This window comes from Simochromis diagramma, unplaced genomic scaffold, assembly GCF_900408965.1.
Source record: "Simochromis diagramma unplaced genomic scaffold, fSimDia1.1 OVJJ01000618.1, whole genome shotgun sequence".
NCBI classification, from domain to species: domain Eukaryota; kingdom Metazoa; phylum Chordata; class Actinopteri; order Cichliformes; family Cichlidae; genus Simochromis; species Simochromis diagramma.
The window spans coordinates 9413919-9429948 of record NW_024387423.1 but is presented as its reverse complement, the minus strand read 5'-3'; the positions used below and the strand labels follow the sequence as shown (position 1 = coordinate 9429948).

The 16030-nt window shown below is 40.7% G+C and overlaps 1 protein-coding gene across 9 annotated transcripts in view; it reads left to right on the top strand.

Moving 5' to 3' along the window:
- plecb (plectin b) overlaps window positions 1-16030 on the top strand; it is a 123245-nt gene that overhangs the window by 44732 nt on the left and 62483 nt on the right. For 2 of the 9 annotated variants that reach the window (XM_040012626.1, XM_040012623.1), the window contains exon 1: window positions 1321-1415. The exons of the other annotated variants lie outside the window; for them this stretch is intronic. In XM_040012626.1, coding sequence (XP_039868560.1) covers window positions 1391-1415 — 25 coding nt within the window. In that variant the 5' untranslated portion in view covers window positions 1321-1390. Of the gene's footprint in view, window positions 1-1320; window positions 1416-16030 lie in introns of those variants that run through there. 9 annotated transcript variants of the gene reach the window in all.

Genomic DNA, 16030 nt, shown 5'->3' with positions numbered 1-16030 from the left:
ACAACAGCTGTGAAATGACTTAGTGTCTCCCTCATGGTAAACAAACAGAAGCCAGGGGACAGAACCAGCCCTCTCTGCTCTATTTACTTTCTTATCTGAATTAGGCTTAAATATTTCCTTTTTGACAAAGGTTATATTTAGGGATGGATTACACGACCCTGAATCCTCCCTTTAGCTATGCTGCAATATACCTAGGCTGTTAAGGGCTTTTCATGATGATTCACCTCTTTTCTTAGTGTATTTATAGCACCACTCTACATTTAACCATTAGTATTAATCTCTCTTCTAATATCATAAAAGTACTGTTCATTATCTTCATACTGAAAATAACAGTAATTAAAAAAAAAAAAAATCCAACAACTTGCAGCCAAAGTTCCTTGTTTTTTCTGCTTTTCTCCTCCCACGCCTTCCGGATACCTTTAGCTTGGGTTAATGTGTGTGAGTGTGTGCTGTAATTCAGGAAAAAAGTGTTAATGATTAACCTTATGGCTTCCAATGCCTGCTTCACACGCAAGCTTTAAATGCAGCTATGGCTAGCATTGACACTGCACTGCAGGATCGAATTCATCATGCATGTTGGCTAACGCCGTCACTTGCGTTGTTACATTTTAGAAGACCCAGTTAAATGGCCCACTTGCATACATATGCTATATATAAATTTGACTCCCTTTCGCCTCGTGGACATCAAACACTCGCCACCTTTATCTTCACAGTGTTTTACACAGTGCACATGCAATACAGTCATTTCTCTTTGATTTCCCTGTTCTGTGTTCAGTGTCTTTTCGATTAGAAAAACCTGCTGCTGTTTTTGTCCAGCATTTTTGTGTCTCCAAATCGGCAGATTAATAGTCTTTTCACACCCTATCCCAATGCGGGTTTTTCATCCCACTCAAAGCTGCATGAAATGATTATATTTAACCCTCATGCATACTCTAATGTGAGATTAATTATTGAGTTAAACATTTATTTTGTCAGTCCAGCGGGAACATGGAGCAGTGCTGCCTGATTTAATTGAATTTAACTTGTGTTCTATTGTTTTCTTTCATCTTTACGCCCTTGTTTGCTTTTGTTGCTGCCCTGAAATTTTAGCTCTTTGTCAAACACTTCAGCTCCATACACACTCACGTATGAGTATGCACACAGATACACACATACACAGAGGTATTATTATGGAGGGCGGCTCTGACCTGTGAGGAGGAGGAGGAGGAGACTGGCGGGGGGGACTTCTGTTGATCTACGCAGCGTGACGTGTTTGACAGAGAACATAGGCTGCAAGAGAAAGTCAAAAATCTGGAGTGAAAGCGGAAAGGAGAGAAGAAGATAGCTGTAGGGAAAAGCCGCCGTTAGTAAGCCGTGAGGTTCCAAAGTTCTTCTTGAACGCGTCTGAATCATGGAGTCCTTCTACTCGAGCAAAGGTACGCAAACGCAGTGAACAAACATGCAGCTGAAAGGAGAGAAAGGAGACAGGCAACAAAGCTAAGAGGTAACGTGATACAGGTGCAGGGCTGGCAGACAGAGGATTTCAGTGGGTGGGACTGCACATGGGCAAAACTACAACAGTAGAAAATGTGTAACAGGTGTCTGTCTGCAAACATGTGAGAATGTATGGATCAAAGAGTGCAAAAACAAATATATATAGTAATCAAGACTGTTAATCAATCTTCCATCTCCATATTTGCCAGTATTGGCTGTGTTGTGGGACTTTCATGTGCAAAAAGCTAAGGTGCGACAAGAATTACTCATAGAACAGACAAGGCAACAAGTATGCCACTGATTCAGTCAGAAATGCCTTTGAAAGCCTGAATTGGAGCAGTTGGGGTGGTGGTGGGTTGCAAAGTGGTCTGAAAAGGCTGCAGAAACTCTGTGCAAGCTGAGTTGTAATAGCATAGCCCATATGAGGTGTGCCAATAGGATGAACAGGTTGGGATCAGCTGAGCACACCTGGTTGAATGAGGTGTTGAGATCAACTGATCTGACACGATTGCTAACGGAGCTTGGCTCTTTGGCCTGCCAGAACCAATGCTATCCTCAATTCATTTTCAATGGTTTATAGCATGCTGTTTCTTACATGGGTGCATTGTAGCCAGTGCAGTTACCTGCTGAAATGCTAGAGCTGAATTTAGTGAGTTACTCATGTCACTGGACTTTACCTGTTGTACAGTAAGTGATGCACTAACACTTGCTAACCTCTGATCTTGTAACAGAGTGCTGAAGATGTATTAAGCTTTTAGAGTGTAATAAATGGATGCTGACTGTGGCCGTGTGCTCCTGCGGAGATTTACTGCCTTGTCCTTGCTAGCAGCTCCCTAATATGCTACTTTACGTCCCTGTTTCAGCAGCCCGAGCAGTATTTTACCCTCCGTGTGTGCAGTGTGCTGCGTGCGATGCTGCCGTGCTGCTGACTCTCAGTCGAGAACCCACAAAGGAGGGATTTTTCTTGCACTCAAAGGCCTTTTTACTGTCATAGTCTCAGGGATTACGGGCTAAAAACGTTCCCACTGAGCCTCCATCAGGCCGCAGCATGATTCAAAGACCTCCCACAGAGTGTGAAGAAGCGGTGCACTATGTTGGTGCTTCTGAGTGTTTGGCAGGAGAAGGTTTGCCTGTGTGGCGGTGAGCAGTTTTGCACTGGAGATTTGTAAAAGCCCAAGGCAGGTTTCTTAGGTTGTTTTCACTGATGGAAATGTGTGTTGGTGTGTTGTTTTTGGGCAGGGGTTGGTAGTAGCCACTATCAGCTGGTGTGCAATGGAGTATTATTAAATAGGCTTAAAGTTTCAGTCAGTGTCTTTGTGGGTTGTTTTAGTAACATAGTTAGATTTATTTAGTCAGTGAAAGCTTCTTGTGGAATTTCCCTAAAGTTGGATGATGTCATCGACGCTTCTGTCGTTGATCAGATCATTAGGCTTTCTTTAACCTGAAGTAATGAGGAAGACCTTGTGACAAACTGTCCAGCTGCAGTATGCAACACATGCAGTCTTTTTCTGGAAACCAGTTTCTCGCTGTATTTGTTAGCAGATGAAGCTTGCTTAGTAACAAACACATGATTTTAGACTCTCTGTCTCTTTGAAAAGAGTTATTTTGGCCTTTATGATACAGTAGTATCTGGATAAGGGTAAAACTGAGCCTAGGGCGGTGATGTAGAAAGCTCCGCCCTGCTATGTTGGTCCTGCACTCGTCGAGCCGACCTGCAGGGGTGTTCAGTTTTTATTAGCGCATAATAGCAGTGCAGTCAGACAGCTTATGCTTAAAATGATGTATTACAGCAATAAAATATAGTTAGAACTTGGAGTCTAGGCACCAAACTCATCACTCACGTCAAATACGTCACATGTAGAAAATGGGGAGTGATGAGTAAATATCTCCCTGGAGCTTACAGATGGAGCATGGGAGGCTTGGAAACATAGGCCTGCAGTCCTGGGTTGCACTGACATGTCTTAGGCAGAGATGGGAAAGTTTGCAGCTCAAATAGGCGGTGTGTTTGACACATGATGTTAGGCATGATTACCATTTGAACCAGCTTGTAGCCTTCGCTGTATTTACAGTAACACTTATGATACACTCAGTGACGTAGCATGAAAGAATGAGAATCTCTAAACTTTGACCTACTGCCCTTACTTTACCTGTTGAAGTGTCCTTGAGAACAGAAAGTAAGGTCTGGGATGATAATAAATTATCTGCTTTAATCTGTTAATTTGTTTGTACAATAAAAGGGTGCAGGGTTCACCAGGAAGCAGCTAATGCAATATTTTGGAAAACACAGTGAATTAAAGCCACAAGTCTGGACTTCAGCCACATCTTGAGTGTTTAAATTACAATTTACTGTGGTGGTATCGTCCTCCAGCTCTTCTAAGTGGACAGCGAGGCATTCCCAAGCCATCTGAGAGACATAATTTCACTAGGCTGTCCTGGGTCTGTACCCCAGGCTTCTTCCAAGCAGGACATTCCTGAAACGCCTCACCAAGGAGGCACCAAAGAGACTTACAATATTTTTCCTGAAATATTTCTGTGCAGTTTCTTGTCAGCAGACTGTCCATGCAGGAAATGTGACCAGAGGTTGCTCCAGAGGAAAGTCTGCCTGCTCTTGCAGGATGCTTCCTCTCATATCCTTTTGTTCTGTTGTCTTTGAATTTAGTTTCCTTCACTTTTGGTTTTGTGACTTCCTGTAAATGGATTTCCTGCTATAAAAAATCATCGAAAAACTTGTATCATGCACATCAACAAAATAGTGGTTCGCTCACACCATCGGTGTTACAGCAAACCTTTGTGTTTTTAACAGATAAATGATCAACTTAGTAAACTGCACCCATCAAAGATTCTAACAGAAATATTACTGTTTTCTAATTTATGGATTAAGCAATTAAAAGAGACGATAATTCTGAAGTTAAAAGTTTTTTATTAACTGGAAAATGTCTATTTTCACAAAAAAGTATATCAAATGACAAAATCTTTTTTAATTTTCATCTCCTCTTACTTGCATGTCTCAGTAACGTCTTGTTTCTTGGAATGTAGTTCCTGAAGATAAAGCCATAAACCAAGTACAAAACGTGAATCCATAAAATCTTAAAATTTGCCATTAAAACTTTACTGCCCTCACCATTAACACAGTCATTTTTCACATCATGTCAAGCATTTACTGCAAATATTCGCCATAAACAGTTACGTTCAGCTGCTAGAAGCCATACCATAAGTTAGACAGGTCCAATTTTAGAGCGGGTTAGTTCTCGGTTCATCTGTGTCAAAGGGTGAAAATTTAACGACCTTGTGGTTCCCCATGAGAAACACTAGCATGGTGGCAAGTTGGTAGTCGGTACTTGTGCGTTACTGTTATAGACTGGAAACTGTAGTGGTGCTGCTGAAGAGAATGTCCTACTCAGTAGCAGGGCGATGTGGGTGGTAAAGATTGGGTGGGGGCAGAGTGGCGTGACATCAGAATAAAGGACAACTGTGGAGCTCGAGCCTTTGATCTGTCCTGTCCCTAAAGGCTGGAATACTTTCAAGCCAAGAGCGTTGGCCTGTATTTACTGTGAAATTTTAAACTTCACTTTATAACTTTGATGAATACAAAGGCAGAAAAGTTCTCTGAATATTTATTTAAGTGTAGAAAATACTAAAAAATAAAAGTTCAGTATAAAAGGTAGAAAAATAATAATAATTTGCATGGTATTATTACTCTTATTATTGCAAAAACATGTGGAGATGAACCAGTTTGGATGAGTCCTAATAACATGTGTCTTTGTCCTCTCTCTCTCTCTCTCTCTCTCTCTCCAGTAGATGGTGCTATTGCCCAGTAAACTTGAATTAGCCGCTCATTCCCAGTGAATGCTTTTTTTATGAATTCTCTGAATCGGAATGGATGGGCTCAAGATGTTCTCTTTCTTTTGTGCAAAAAAGAAAAAAGGAACTCGCTTGCATAACAGTTGAAGCATGAGGATATAATTCAGCTCTTTGTCCGGCCGACTCTTGAAACAGAATGTTCCCACATGTGGGACCGGTTAGTTTGAAGTCTTTGCAAGTGTCAGAGCACACATTTACTTTTGGCATGCGCTGCTAATGCAGTCCACATGACAAACCAGTTCTTCTCCATCGTCTTTTTAACTGTCCTGTTTAAAGTTTGCCTTGTGCGTTTATTAGGGAGTTCAAATAAACTCGACTTTTCTATCCTATAGCATGTGCCTTACACAATTAACACTGCTGTTTGTTTCTCTTTGTTTTTCAGGTGAGTCCCATCTTCTCTTCTGTCTTCTGTCGTGCTGACTGATGATGGTCCAGAACACCTGGAGCTATGAACCAATAAGTACTCTGATTGCATCAATCCAGTTGTAGTGTTAGAGTGGAATAAAACACAGGAAATGCGTGCAGCTTGATATTGTAAGAACTATTTTCTGCTGACACATGAATAAAAGCTTCATGTTTTGTTGACTTAGTACAGAGTTGGAGCGCAGCTAGATACACACTTGTGCTTATATTACTAGTTTAGTGGTGTAATAAACTTTTACTCTTATTTTATGACACATAATATTTTATCTTGAATCTTGAATCATCACTCTATGAATCACAAGGGTGGGGTCATTTCCTCTAAAGTATATATGCAATGTTTAGCACAAGGTATGAGGAATGCATGCAGGTGTTGTAACACCTGGGTGTGACCTGTTCACGAGAAGGCCACCTCATCACATTGCTTCATTCTTTTTAGCTCAAAGTGTTCCATGGAAAGGATGAGCTGTATGTGAGGTGTATTGAAAGCCCACCGCCTGCTTCGGTGTTTCACACGATCTTTTAAGGAAATTTTGGAACTGCTGTGCCGCAGAGTGCTTGATAAAATCTCAACCTTCTGATCTTGATGAAGTGAATGTGTGGATGTGCGATTGGAGGCATGGGTGGGGGCAAACAATGCTTGTTCAGTTACTCCCGGCGTTACTCACAAAGCAAAAATGCCAAAAACGTGTGTGTGTGCTCGTATGTGTGCTCGGCGAGTGTTGAGACAATAGCAAACTTGTGCTTCCACACTTCTTTCTGGTGATGTTTGGTAAGGGATCTCATTGTATTAGTAGAGATATGGCCCTCCTGTAACTTTTCAGTGGCCTCCAGTGCACGGCGGTTCACATTTCTTTACCCGAGGGGGAGTTATTACTGTTGCCACACCTCGCATAAAGGTCCTAAGATCCTGACAAAGCCGGTTGCATGATTGTTAAAGGTGATCCAACTGGTTTGCATTTCTCTCTTTCTCCAGTTCAGTTCATTTGATAGTCTAGTACGTCTAATTACCCTGCAGCACGTTTAGTTCAGCAAAGCAACGTTTACAAAAGGCTTCACCTTCACTACAAGATCACACTTTAAGTGCAGCGCATTGCTATTTGTGTTCAACTTGCACAAGTGGTCCCACATGTTTCTAAAAGTGCATTGATTGATTGATTAAACCACAGCAAACCCTTTAAAAGCTCATAGTGCGGTTCTGTTGCAAAGCCTGCATCGCGAGATTGGCTGCGTAAATGTTAAGCAGCTCTTACAGTTGTCAGGGGAGTAACCTGATAGGCTGTTGGCTGTAGTTACTCTGCTGTTTGGTTTCAATGTGGGACATACACCCTCAAGGACAAACTATCAGGATACTTTTTTTTTTTTTTTTTTTAATGGTTACCTGTAATTGCTTCTTTGTAATCGTTTCTAAATCACAGTTCTTTCACGCAGAAATGCACCAATGCTGGTTAACGAGTGCACAGCTAGAACAGCGCCTACTCATCTGGGTTTTATTATAATTTGGGGACGGGAAGCTTGCCTATTGTTTGGACTCCTGTTCTGTCTTTAAAGGCAGGAGGTTTAGTTTTAGATGTCACAATGGAAAACAGGATGCAGAACCACTCCAACCACTCCAAGCTTGCAGATGGAAAACAAGCAAGCAAAAAAAAAGAAAAAGCCATCTCCTGCAGGAGTGAAGACATGTGAATTTTGGGGTGGAGTGACTTGGCTCATGAAAAGCACATATAGAGGAATTCTGGCTGATTACTAAAATTGGTATCAGCACTGGTAACCAATCAAATATGACCCTAGATTTTCACTAGCAGTGCATCTGTAGTTTCCAGTCTATTGTACTTTGAACTTGTGTGTCAGACAGTGACCGGCTGATATTTTATTAATCCTGCAGCTGTGCAGCGCTGGGTGTGGTGTATTATTTCTCCTGTGGTTTTGTGCCTAGCCATTCTTATTGGGAATGCTGTGTGAAACAAAACAAGAACCATGGGCATAAGAGAACAATATAAAGTCATTAATTCGCATGTATTACCACACCCATAAAATGAGGCGCCAATCCTGCACACGAAATAATTTCTTTTTTAATACCGTTGCCTTGTTGCAGGCACAGAGTTGGCTTTCATTCCTTGCAAGTTTTTATTGTGGCATTATAGTGTCTGGATTTGAGTTACTTCTTGTCCTTGCATTGTTGCATGCGAGGACATGTTGGATAGTTTATTACTCTGGGTAATTATACTCTACTGCCATAATACCAGACAACCAGAGCATTCCTAAGATTATGCAATTCTTGGGAAAAAAGAAAAAGAAAAACAAGAAAAACACTTGAACGAGCACTAAAATGTCCATCACCTGCTATGTTTTCTTTCATTTCATTTTCATTGATTGACTTCATGTCTGTTATGCTGCTGGGGCAGTGCTCTGTCTTGGAATGGCAGGATTTCAGGAAGAAAAGTATTATATATCGCTTCCCGTTCCCTCCGATAACCTGAAAAAAGAGTTCAGACTCTCAGTAGTAATATATGTCAGGAAGAACAACAGCCTGAATCTAAAACTCCACACTGACCCTTAGCGCCACCTCTGCTGCAATTCTTTCCTACATTAAAGAGCCCTCTTGTGGGTACTTTGGCACACTGAAATCCAGTTTATGAAAGTCACGGACATAATAGTGGTAATGAGTCACCACTGAGTCTGTAACTGGACTCTAAAGCTGTGGCAGAATGGGCCTTTTGTGTGCACACACACTAAATTTACTGCACGTCTTTCTTTTGTGAAAGAAAGACTCATGCAGTCATTTTAGTGTCTCTCTCTGCCCAGGGACGAAAGAATGCGACTGATTCATTCTGCCCGGATGGTGGTGGTGCGGCTTGTGTGTGTGTGTGTGTGTGTGTGTGTGTGTGTGTGTGTGTGTGAGGGCTCATATATATGGGTGTGCATGAGGAGTCACCTGTATTGTGTTTGTCTGTTTTATTCTGTGGGTCAGGATGCCTGACTAAAAATAAAGCCGAGGCTCTTCAGGTTACAATGCAAATCTGCACACTGTGACAGAGTCAGGAAGGCCAGAGTCGAGATCCTGTGACAGGTTTTGCTGTTTGATAGTTGGTTGCCCGTGGCAACAGCAGCAGCAAGTCCATGTTCCCTGGGACCTCAGCCGTGGACAGCACATGGTGTTTGCCTAACCTGTGGGCTGTGTTGCTGCAGCAACCAAAGCCTGCATGGCCACTCCTATATGTGGTTAGCAGTCGCTGACTCATGAAGCAGATATTCATCTTTTTTTTCTCTCTCTGTCTCTCTTTGATAAAAATGTTACACATTGTTTGGAATGTCTTACAGATTTTCTCAGATACACCTTCTGTTGTTTGGTTGTTTTTCATACCATGAATGAGTTACAGTACAGTGGCTGTCTGTGCCTCTGATGGCACAAATGGACTTGCCCCTGCTGGCTGGCACTGCCAGTCCTGGCACTCCCTACAGCCATTTTATACCCTCACTCACCAGTTTGGAGCTCCATTTTGTGAAGGGCCAGCCTTTATTCAAATGCAGTTTCAAACTATTGGGTACTTACTGATGGGTGTCATGACCACAAATCATCGTCAGCATATCGTTTTTTATGTAATTAGTGGTAGTTTTTTTGAATGAGCGGGCATTTAAATGTCGTCATAAAATAAAGAAAGTAATCAGAATCAGAATCAGAAAGCATGACGTTGAAGATAAGGACAGGGCAGTAAAAAAGTATTTGGCATAGGTTCAGCTCACATTCAGGAAGAACTGGGAGCACAACACAAGCAGAAATGAAAACAAAATGTGTCTCTTAATAGCACAGAAAGTTTCTCTCTTATTTTAGTGCATCTCTGCTCTCGTTTCTTCATCTTATGTCTGTCTTTGCTGTTTATTAATAACGCCAAGGAGCCCCTTCCAGCTTTTAACACCTTGTTATGCTACCTGACTAGCTAGCATTACCCACAATGCTCTTCAGATATGTAATTTTGGACATTTCTATTTTTTAGTATTACAGATTTTTTTGTTTTCTCGAGTGTGTGTGCTGTCATGTTTGCCTGGTTTATCCTTAGATTATTATTTTTTATCTTTTTGTTTTTTCTTATTTTCTTTCTTTTATTGTCTGATGATTTTTTATTATCAGAGCTAAAAAGTATATACAGCTAGCCAATATTATTAAGTCAATAAATTTAAAGCCTACTTTTCGCACATTCACTGAAACAGTAGTATTTGGAAAATTTAGCATGAAAATGCCGCTACCATCCAGGACTACATGTATTTAAATGTATGTTATTTACTTCTGTTCATACAATACTCACATTCAGTTCAATTCAGTTTTGTTTACATAGCACCAAATCACAACAGTTGCATCAAGGCACTTTATATTGTAAGGTAAGGACCCTACGATAATACAGAGAAAACCCCAACAATCCCCCTATGACCAAGTGCTACAGCCCTCTACCACGACCAGTTGGGGGTAAGACGGGAGACATACTGCGGAAGAGAGTCAGAGATGAACAATTCTTATACATACGTTCTTTTAAGCCACTTTTAATGTCTTGTTACTTATGAAAATGCAGTTTTAAAACTTGTTAAAGTTTGAAGCTAGTTAGCAAATAAAGCATTATCAGCTAATGTTAGCTAGCTTGGTTAGTATCGTTAAATAGACACAGATACCTGCTAATTAGCGCTGAGTGACCTACAAATTAAACTAGAATTGCTGTCTCTAAAACTGGAGCCTATGGTTGGATTGTTTCAGTACGATTTTAATCAAACAGCAAGCCATGTTATGTCAGAGCTCCTGTTCTGTGACTTGGATCAGCAGACATCTTGGTTTATGCAAACTGTAAGTCTTCTTAGAGGATGAGTTATGAGAAAACTTACAGTCATCATAAACGGGGCAAATGGAGTCACATACAATTGTCACAAATTCTTCCTATATAAAAAAAAAAAAAAAAAAATTAAATAGTGTTGTATTGTAATAAGACAAATGTGTTGTTTAATGCATCATTGTGTGAACGTACTCCTTTACTGAAATCTTGTGTATTCTCTTTCAGTTCAGCAGCTTCATACTTTTGTGGTGCCCTTTAGGCCCATTGGAAACATGCCAGAAACAATAAAATCGTAAACTGATTATCCCTTTTCTCTTGAAATATATACAGCAGTTGGCTGTTTGATAGCATTTCTCCTTTGGATTGCCCGTATCTGAATGCAGTTTTAAGATTAACATGCTTCTTTTTAACAGTTAACAAAAGGCTTAATTGCTTGATGTCAACCAAAATATACAAGAGGTGAAGTAAGAGTTGTTGTTGGGTGTATTTCGGGTGCCTTGGTGTGTCTTTTACAGACTGACTTATAGTTCTTTGTATTCTGTCTCTGCATAGTTCTCTTGTCTATCCTTTTTCACCCTCCTGTGTACCCTTCATCTTAATGTCTGGGGCTGTAATTTGCTTGGTTTCTCGAACAAGGTATCCACTGTTCATCCCTCAGCTGGCTGATAATGGAATAAAGCGTGGGCGCCTACAGATGTATGGGACGTGTTGCAGGGTATCCGGGGCAGCAGAGAGGATGTGTCCAGTTTGGCAAGACCCTCAGATTTATAGTGTAGATGTTACTCTGCATTTATGGGACAGATGAAAAGATTTCCTTGTTCCCTTTTTTTTTCTCACAAACACCCTCCCTGCCCTGAAAGTAGCCCTCCACTCCCATTCATTCTCTTTCTTAGCCCCATATTGTATGCCATGTTGATCTGCTGGCCGGGCAGTGGGTCTCTATGTGAAAAGAAGGGAGTAGCAGTGTGGATTTGAGTGTGTGGCAAAAGCAGGAAGGTGTTTTGTTGGAGCCTCTGAGGCCTCTCTGTATGATAGATCAGATCAAAGCAGCATGGAGATAGGAGATCCTCTTGGAGATCGGTTCTGGCTGAGCCCAAAAAAAGGTAAGCGTTTATAATAAGTGCTTGAAGCTGAGAACAGAGGCAGCAAGTTAATGATTCTGTGCACTGGTTAGCATTAGGCTTATGTCATAAAGAGGTGTGGCTAAGTAAGCTAGACATCTTTTGTCAGATCTTCGAATCAGAACAGATAAATTGAAAGTTCTCACCCAGTTTGTGCAGCAATATTTAAACCTTTCTAGCTCCTAAATGGCGTAATACATCCTCTCCGTGCTGAGTCGGATCCCTGGCTGCTGTTTAGCTGAGCTGGCATACGCCTCTCACAAGAGAGAGAACAAGAGAGCTGAGAGCTGGTTCAAATTTTCTGTCCAGATCTCACGGCTGGAACTTATTTACAGCACAAAGATTTTTTTGTAATTGCTGGCTGTTTGCAGAATTTAACACAAAAGACTGATGTCTATTACATTTTTTTACATCAGACAGTCACAAAACATGCTCTACTTTTAGTGCAAATTTTATTGTTGTCGATTGAAATTCTAAAAGTGACGAATGTGTCCTCTTCATCAGCCGTAGGGACTGTCTGCCAGATTGCTGCTTTTTTTTTTTTGCTTTCAGTCGACTTTCTTACCCCGTCATTGGCGGGCTGCTGTCCAAATTTGAGAGGCTGCCAGGGACATTGTAAGGTTGGGCAAATTAGGAACCCTCCACTAAGACGTGACAAAAAGCTTGTTAGAGTGAGAGTAAGCGGGGATGAACGGGACTTGGCAAAACTTTTTTGGGTGCTCCTGCTCTTTTTTGGCTGGTGAGGCGGGCGACAGGAGACACAATCTGTGACTTAATTTCTTTCCACTCTGGAAAAGGAAAAGTCAGTGTGATCCGAGACTGGTGGAACCTAAGACCCAAGCAATGCCTGTCATTTTTCTTACCTCAGACACTCATCACTTTATAGATTTTTCCATGTGCGTTTACGTGTATGTTGGCAAGACAGAAGCCAAAACTTGGCTTTCCTTACTACGCTCTCACAGTAGTCTGTTGTTTTTTTAACTTGTGACGTCTCTGCAGATTTTATTGGTCAAGCTTTTGTCAAGAATTTCTTTTTCTAGTTCTTTCTATTAGTTACTCATGCCATAATTAAAAAAAAGGTTGTCTTACTACACGGTTGCTTTTAACAAGGCTTACTGAACACTAGAGATATTTATAAGTCAACAAAAGTTTGGATTGGCAGAGCAACAAGCAGCAGGTCCCATAGTGCCTTGATTTATTTCAGAACTTTGTCTATTGTTCTCAGTGCAACAAAGCAAACATTTTTCCTCCTCCACTTTGATTTCCCCCCTTTTTTAGTTCAGCTTATCCAAGAACAGTTGATTATTTATTTTTGCAGCAGAGTAGGCAATGCCAAAGACACCCCTCTCCTTCCATGCTCAGCAAACCCTAACACAAAGTGCTTCTTTGTATGGAGCAGTTCTGCGGTTTACTGACTTTTGTGGCTTTGTGTTTGCTTGTTCTGTTTACAATATAAAGAGTTTGGGGTTTTTCTCTTAGCCACCCCTCCAACTATATCTGGCTTTGCACAAGAGGCACAGTTCTCTTCAAGTCCTCAGTCTCATGCGCTCAAAGTTTTCAGCCACCCGCCGTCACCTCCAGGGGTTAATCCTTTCAGCCTCTCTCTTCTTGCATTTCAAAAGCTTGTTTGTCTGCCTGTTTAAGCACTAATTGTTGTTCAGGCTGACCCATCCAGAAATCAGTCAAGGTTGTTGCAAGGGTTATATTACTGATGGGTTATATTAGTGATGCGATTAAGGCTTCTTATGCCAGGTTCTCACAATAGTAAAGACAAATTTATGTATAGATTGGCTACATAATTTATTTATAGCTTTATTTTTGGGCATAGAAGTCATATATTATGAGTGAATATATGAATACATAAAAACTGGCCACTCATTGCTGAGTAGTTCGACAAAATCCTAGAAGTTTTCCCCCAAACTGGAGCACAGTTATCTGAAAAACGCTACGTCCAGATGAACTGAATCAACCTTTTGGGATAAGTTTAAAGAGTTTATTTACTATTATTATTGGGTTTTTTTGTTTTGTTTTTTAAATTAACCATCATAGAATTGTTATAAAAAGGAGTATTACAAAAATGTGAGTTTTAAGAGGAGTGTTATTGGGGATTAACTCACTCTTTGAGCCAGCGAGTCCACATTAACTTCAGTTTTCAGTTCCAGATGTTTCTATCTGACGTATACAGATCCAAATGTAGCATTCTGCATGAATACATTCTCCCAGTGACGATTCTGGCACAGTGAATTTTCGCAGGCATGTGCTGAAGGTTTGTCATCTTATTTTAGCATGTGAGCAAGCTAACGTTTAACAGTTAGAGTTAAATACAGATTATGTCCGCAGGTTATGTTGTTGGTCATAAACTAAAGAATCAAACTTATTGGAACGCTAGAACAAAATAACAAACCAAATATCCAATGGATGTCTTTTTGCTATGTTATTTCTTTTTTCAACTTCATGCATGGCAGTTCATTTAATAAATGTCTAGGTAACACTGTTACAATGAAGCCTTTAAATGAAAATGTCTTCAGAGCCCTAAGCAAAACTCGCTGCAAGATCTAAGGCAACGACAGTGCATGGAAAGCATTGTGGTTATTCTGTTTAGGACAAATTCATATTTAATAAACTGATAAATGATAAACGTGATAAACTAGCCTGCCCCTTCGTGTCTCTGAGCATTATTGACTGTGACGGAAACCACTTGCCCAGCATCCTTCTATGTATTTGTGGAGGTGGCTCAAAAAGATAGGGCAAAATAATTCAGCTATGACCAAGTTCATTAACTGAATTACTCTAATTACTTAGAAAGCCTATAAATACACTGGCAGCAGTCAGAAACCTCCATATAAAGTTGTTCACAACAACCTCTAACTTTAGCAGATTCCTAGGTCGGGTGTTTGGGCTCTAACATGCACCAGCTATGTCAGGGGCCACAGCTGTCTCAGACTATGGAGTCACTTGCCTAACCACACACAGCTAAGAGGCAAGCTCCTCAAATAAAAACGGGCTTATCATCTGGATAAAAATGAGCTCTCATGCATCACAAAACAATTTGTCACAACTACAGAGACACAAGTCATAACTTAGGGTAGACTAAGGGCCACACTTTGATTTGTGCTTTTGTAACTTTTTACGTTTTCATCTGGCAACGCAGTCAGCTCAAATGCTTCAGTGTGCTTTCATTACCAGCTTACAGTATTTTGGACTTTTTGTTTTACAGCTGGTTGTGGACTTTACCCTGAATCATAATAACGTGATAGTTATCTCTGCTCAGTTTCAAATATAACATTTCATATGAAACAGTATGTGTGTTTTTTATTTGGAGGATCAGTCAATTTAACGAGTCATCTTTCCTGCTGCAGTTTAGAAGGTGTTTTTAGTTTTTTTAACTTATTGTAATGAGCGTTCTTACATTGGTGGATAAGAAAGGCCTTGCTGACCTTTGCTTTCCCTTGAGTGGCTTGGATCTGATATGAGGGTGGAGGGCACCTGTGAAGCCCTTTACATTGGGCCATGAGCCAGCCACCATCAGCTGGTGCTGACAAGTCTATTTTGGGACTGGTGGAGGCCTGAAACATAGCAGGAGGAGCAGACTCCTAACCAGGAAACTCTTCGGGAACTCTTCCCCAAAGTCCTATTTCTCCATTTCAGTCAATCACATTGGCATTCATTCTGTAGTTGGTCTTCTCTTGTTCTTTTTATAGCCTGAATAAGATTAGTTCTGTATTGCCATGACATTCCCTTCTGGTAGTCTGCTTCTTATTAGAAAAATTGACAATGCCACATCAAGCCTGCAAATAGCTTTTGCAACCAGCAACTCCCTTTGAAAAGCAGCAGCAGCACATCCTGGTGATACAGTGTTTCTTTTGAAGTGTGACAATCTAATATTTGGATGGCCGAAGAGGTCGGGCCTTGAGCCAGGATAAGGGTCACTGTCAGAGGCTTGAAGTTCACTGAACACTTTGTGCATAAACAGTGCATGAAATCACAGTGATATGCAACACAGAGGGCAAGGCACCCCTACACACTGATGCCAATTTCCCCCAGTGAGATTGTTTTAGGGCTTGCAATTTAAATCATAGTGGCTACAAATGATATAAAAACTGTGATTTGCATTTAATCCCTAATTAAAAACAACCCAACAACAACTGAGATATCTTTTTTAAATAAGTAAGATATGTAAGGAAGTAGTTGCTGTAAGTTTAGAAAGCAGATTCCTCCTTGATGTAGGATTTCATCTGCTCAACTACTTGGGTCCTTTTTGGTGTTCTTCATTTTCATTGTATATTAGCGCCTGTGTTTTTTTTGCTAGACTTTTGAATACATGCAAAATGGTTTGGC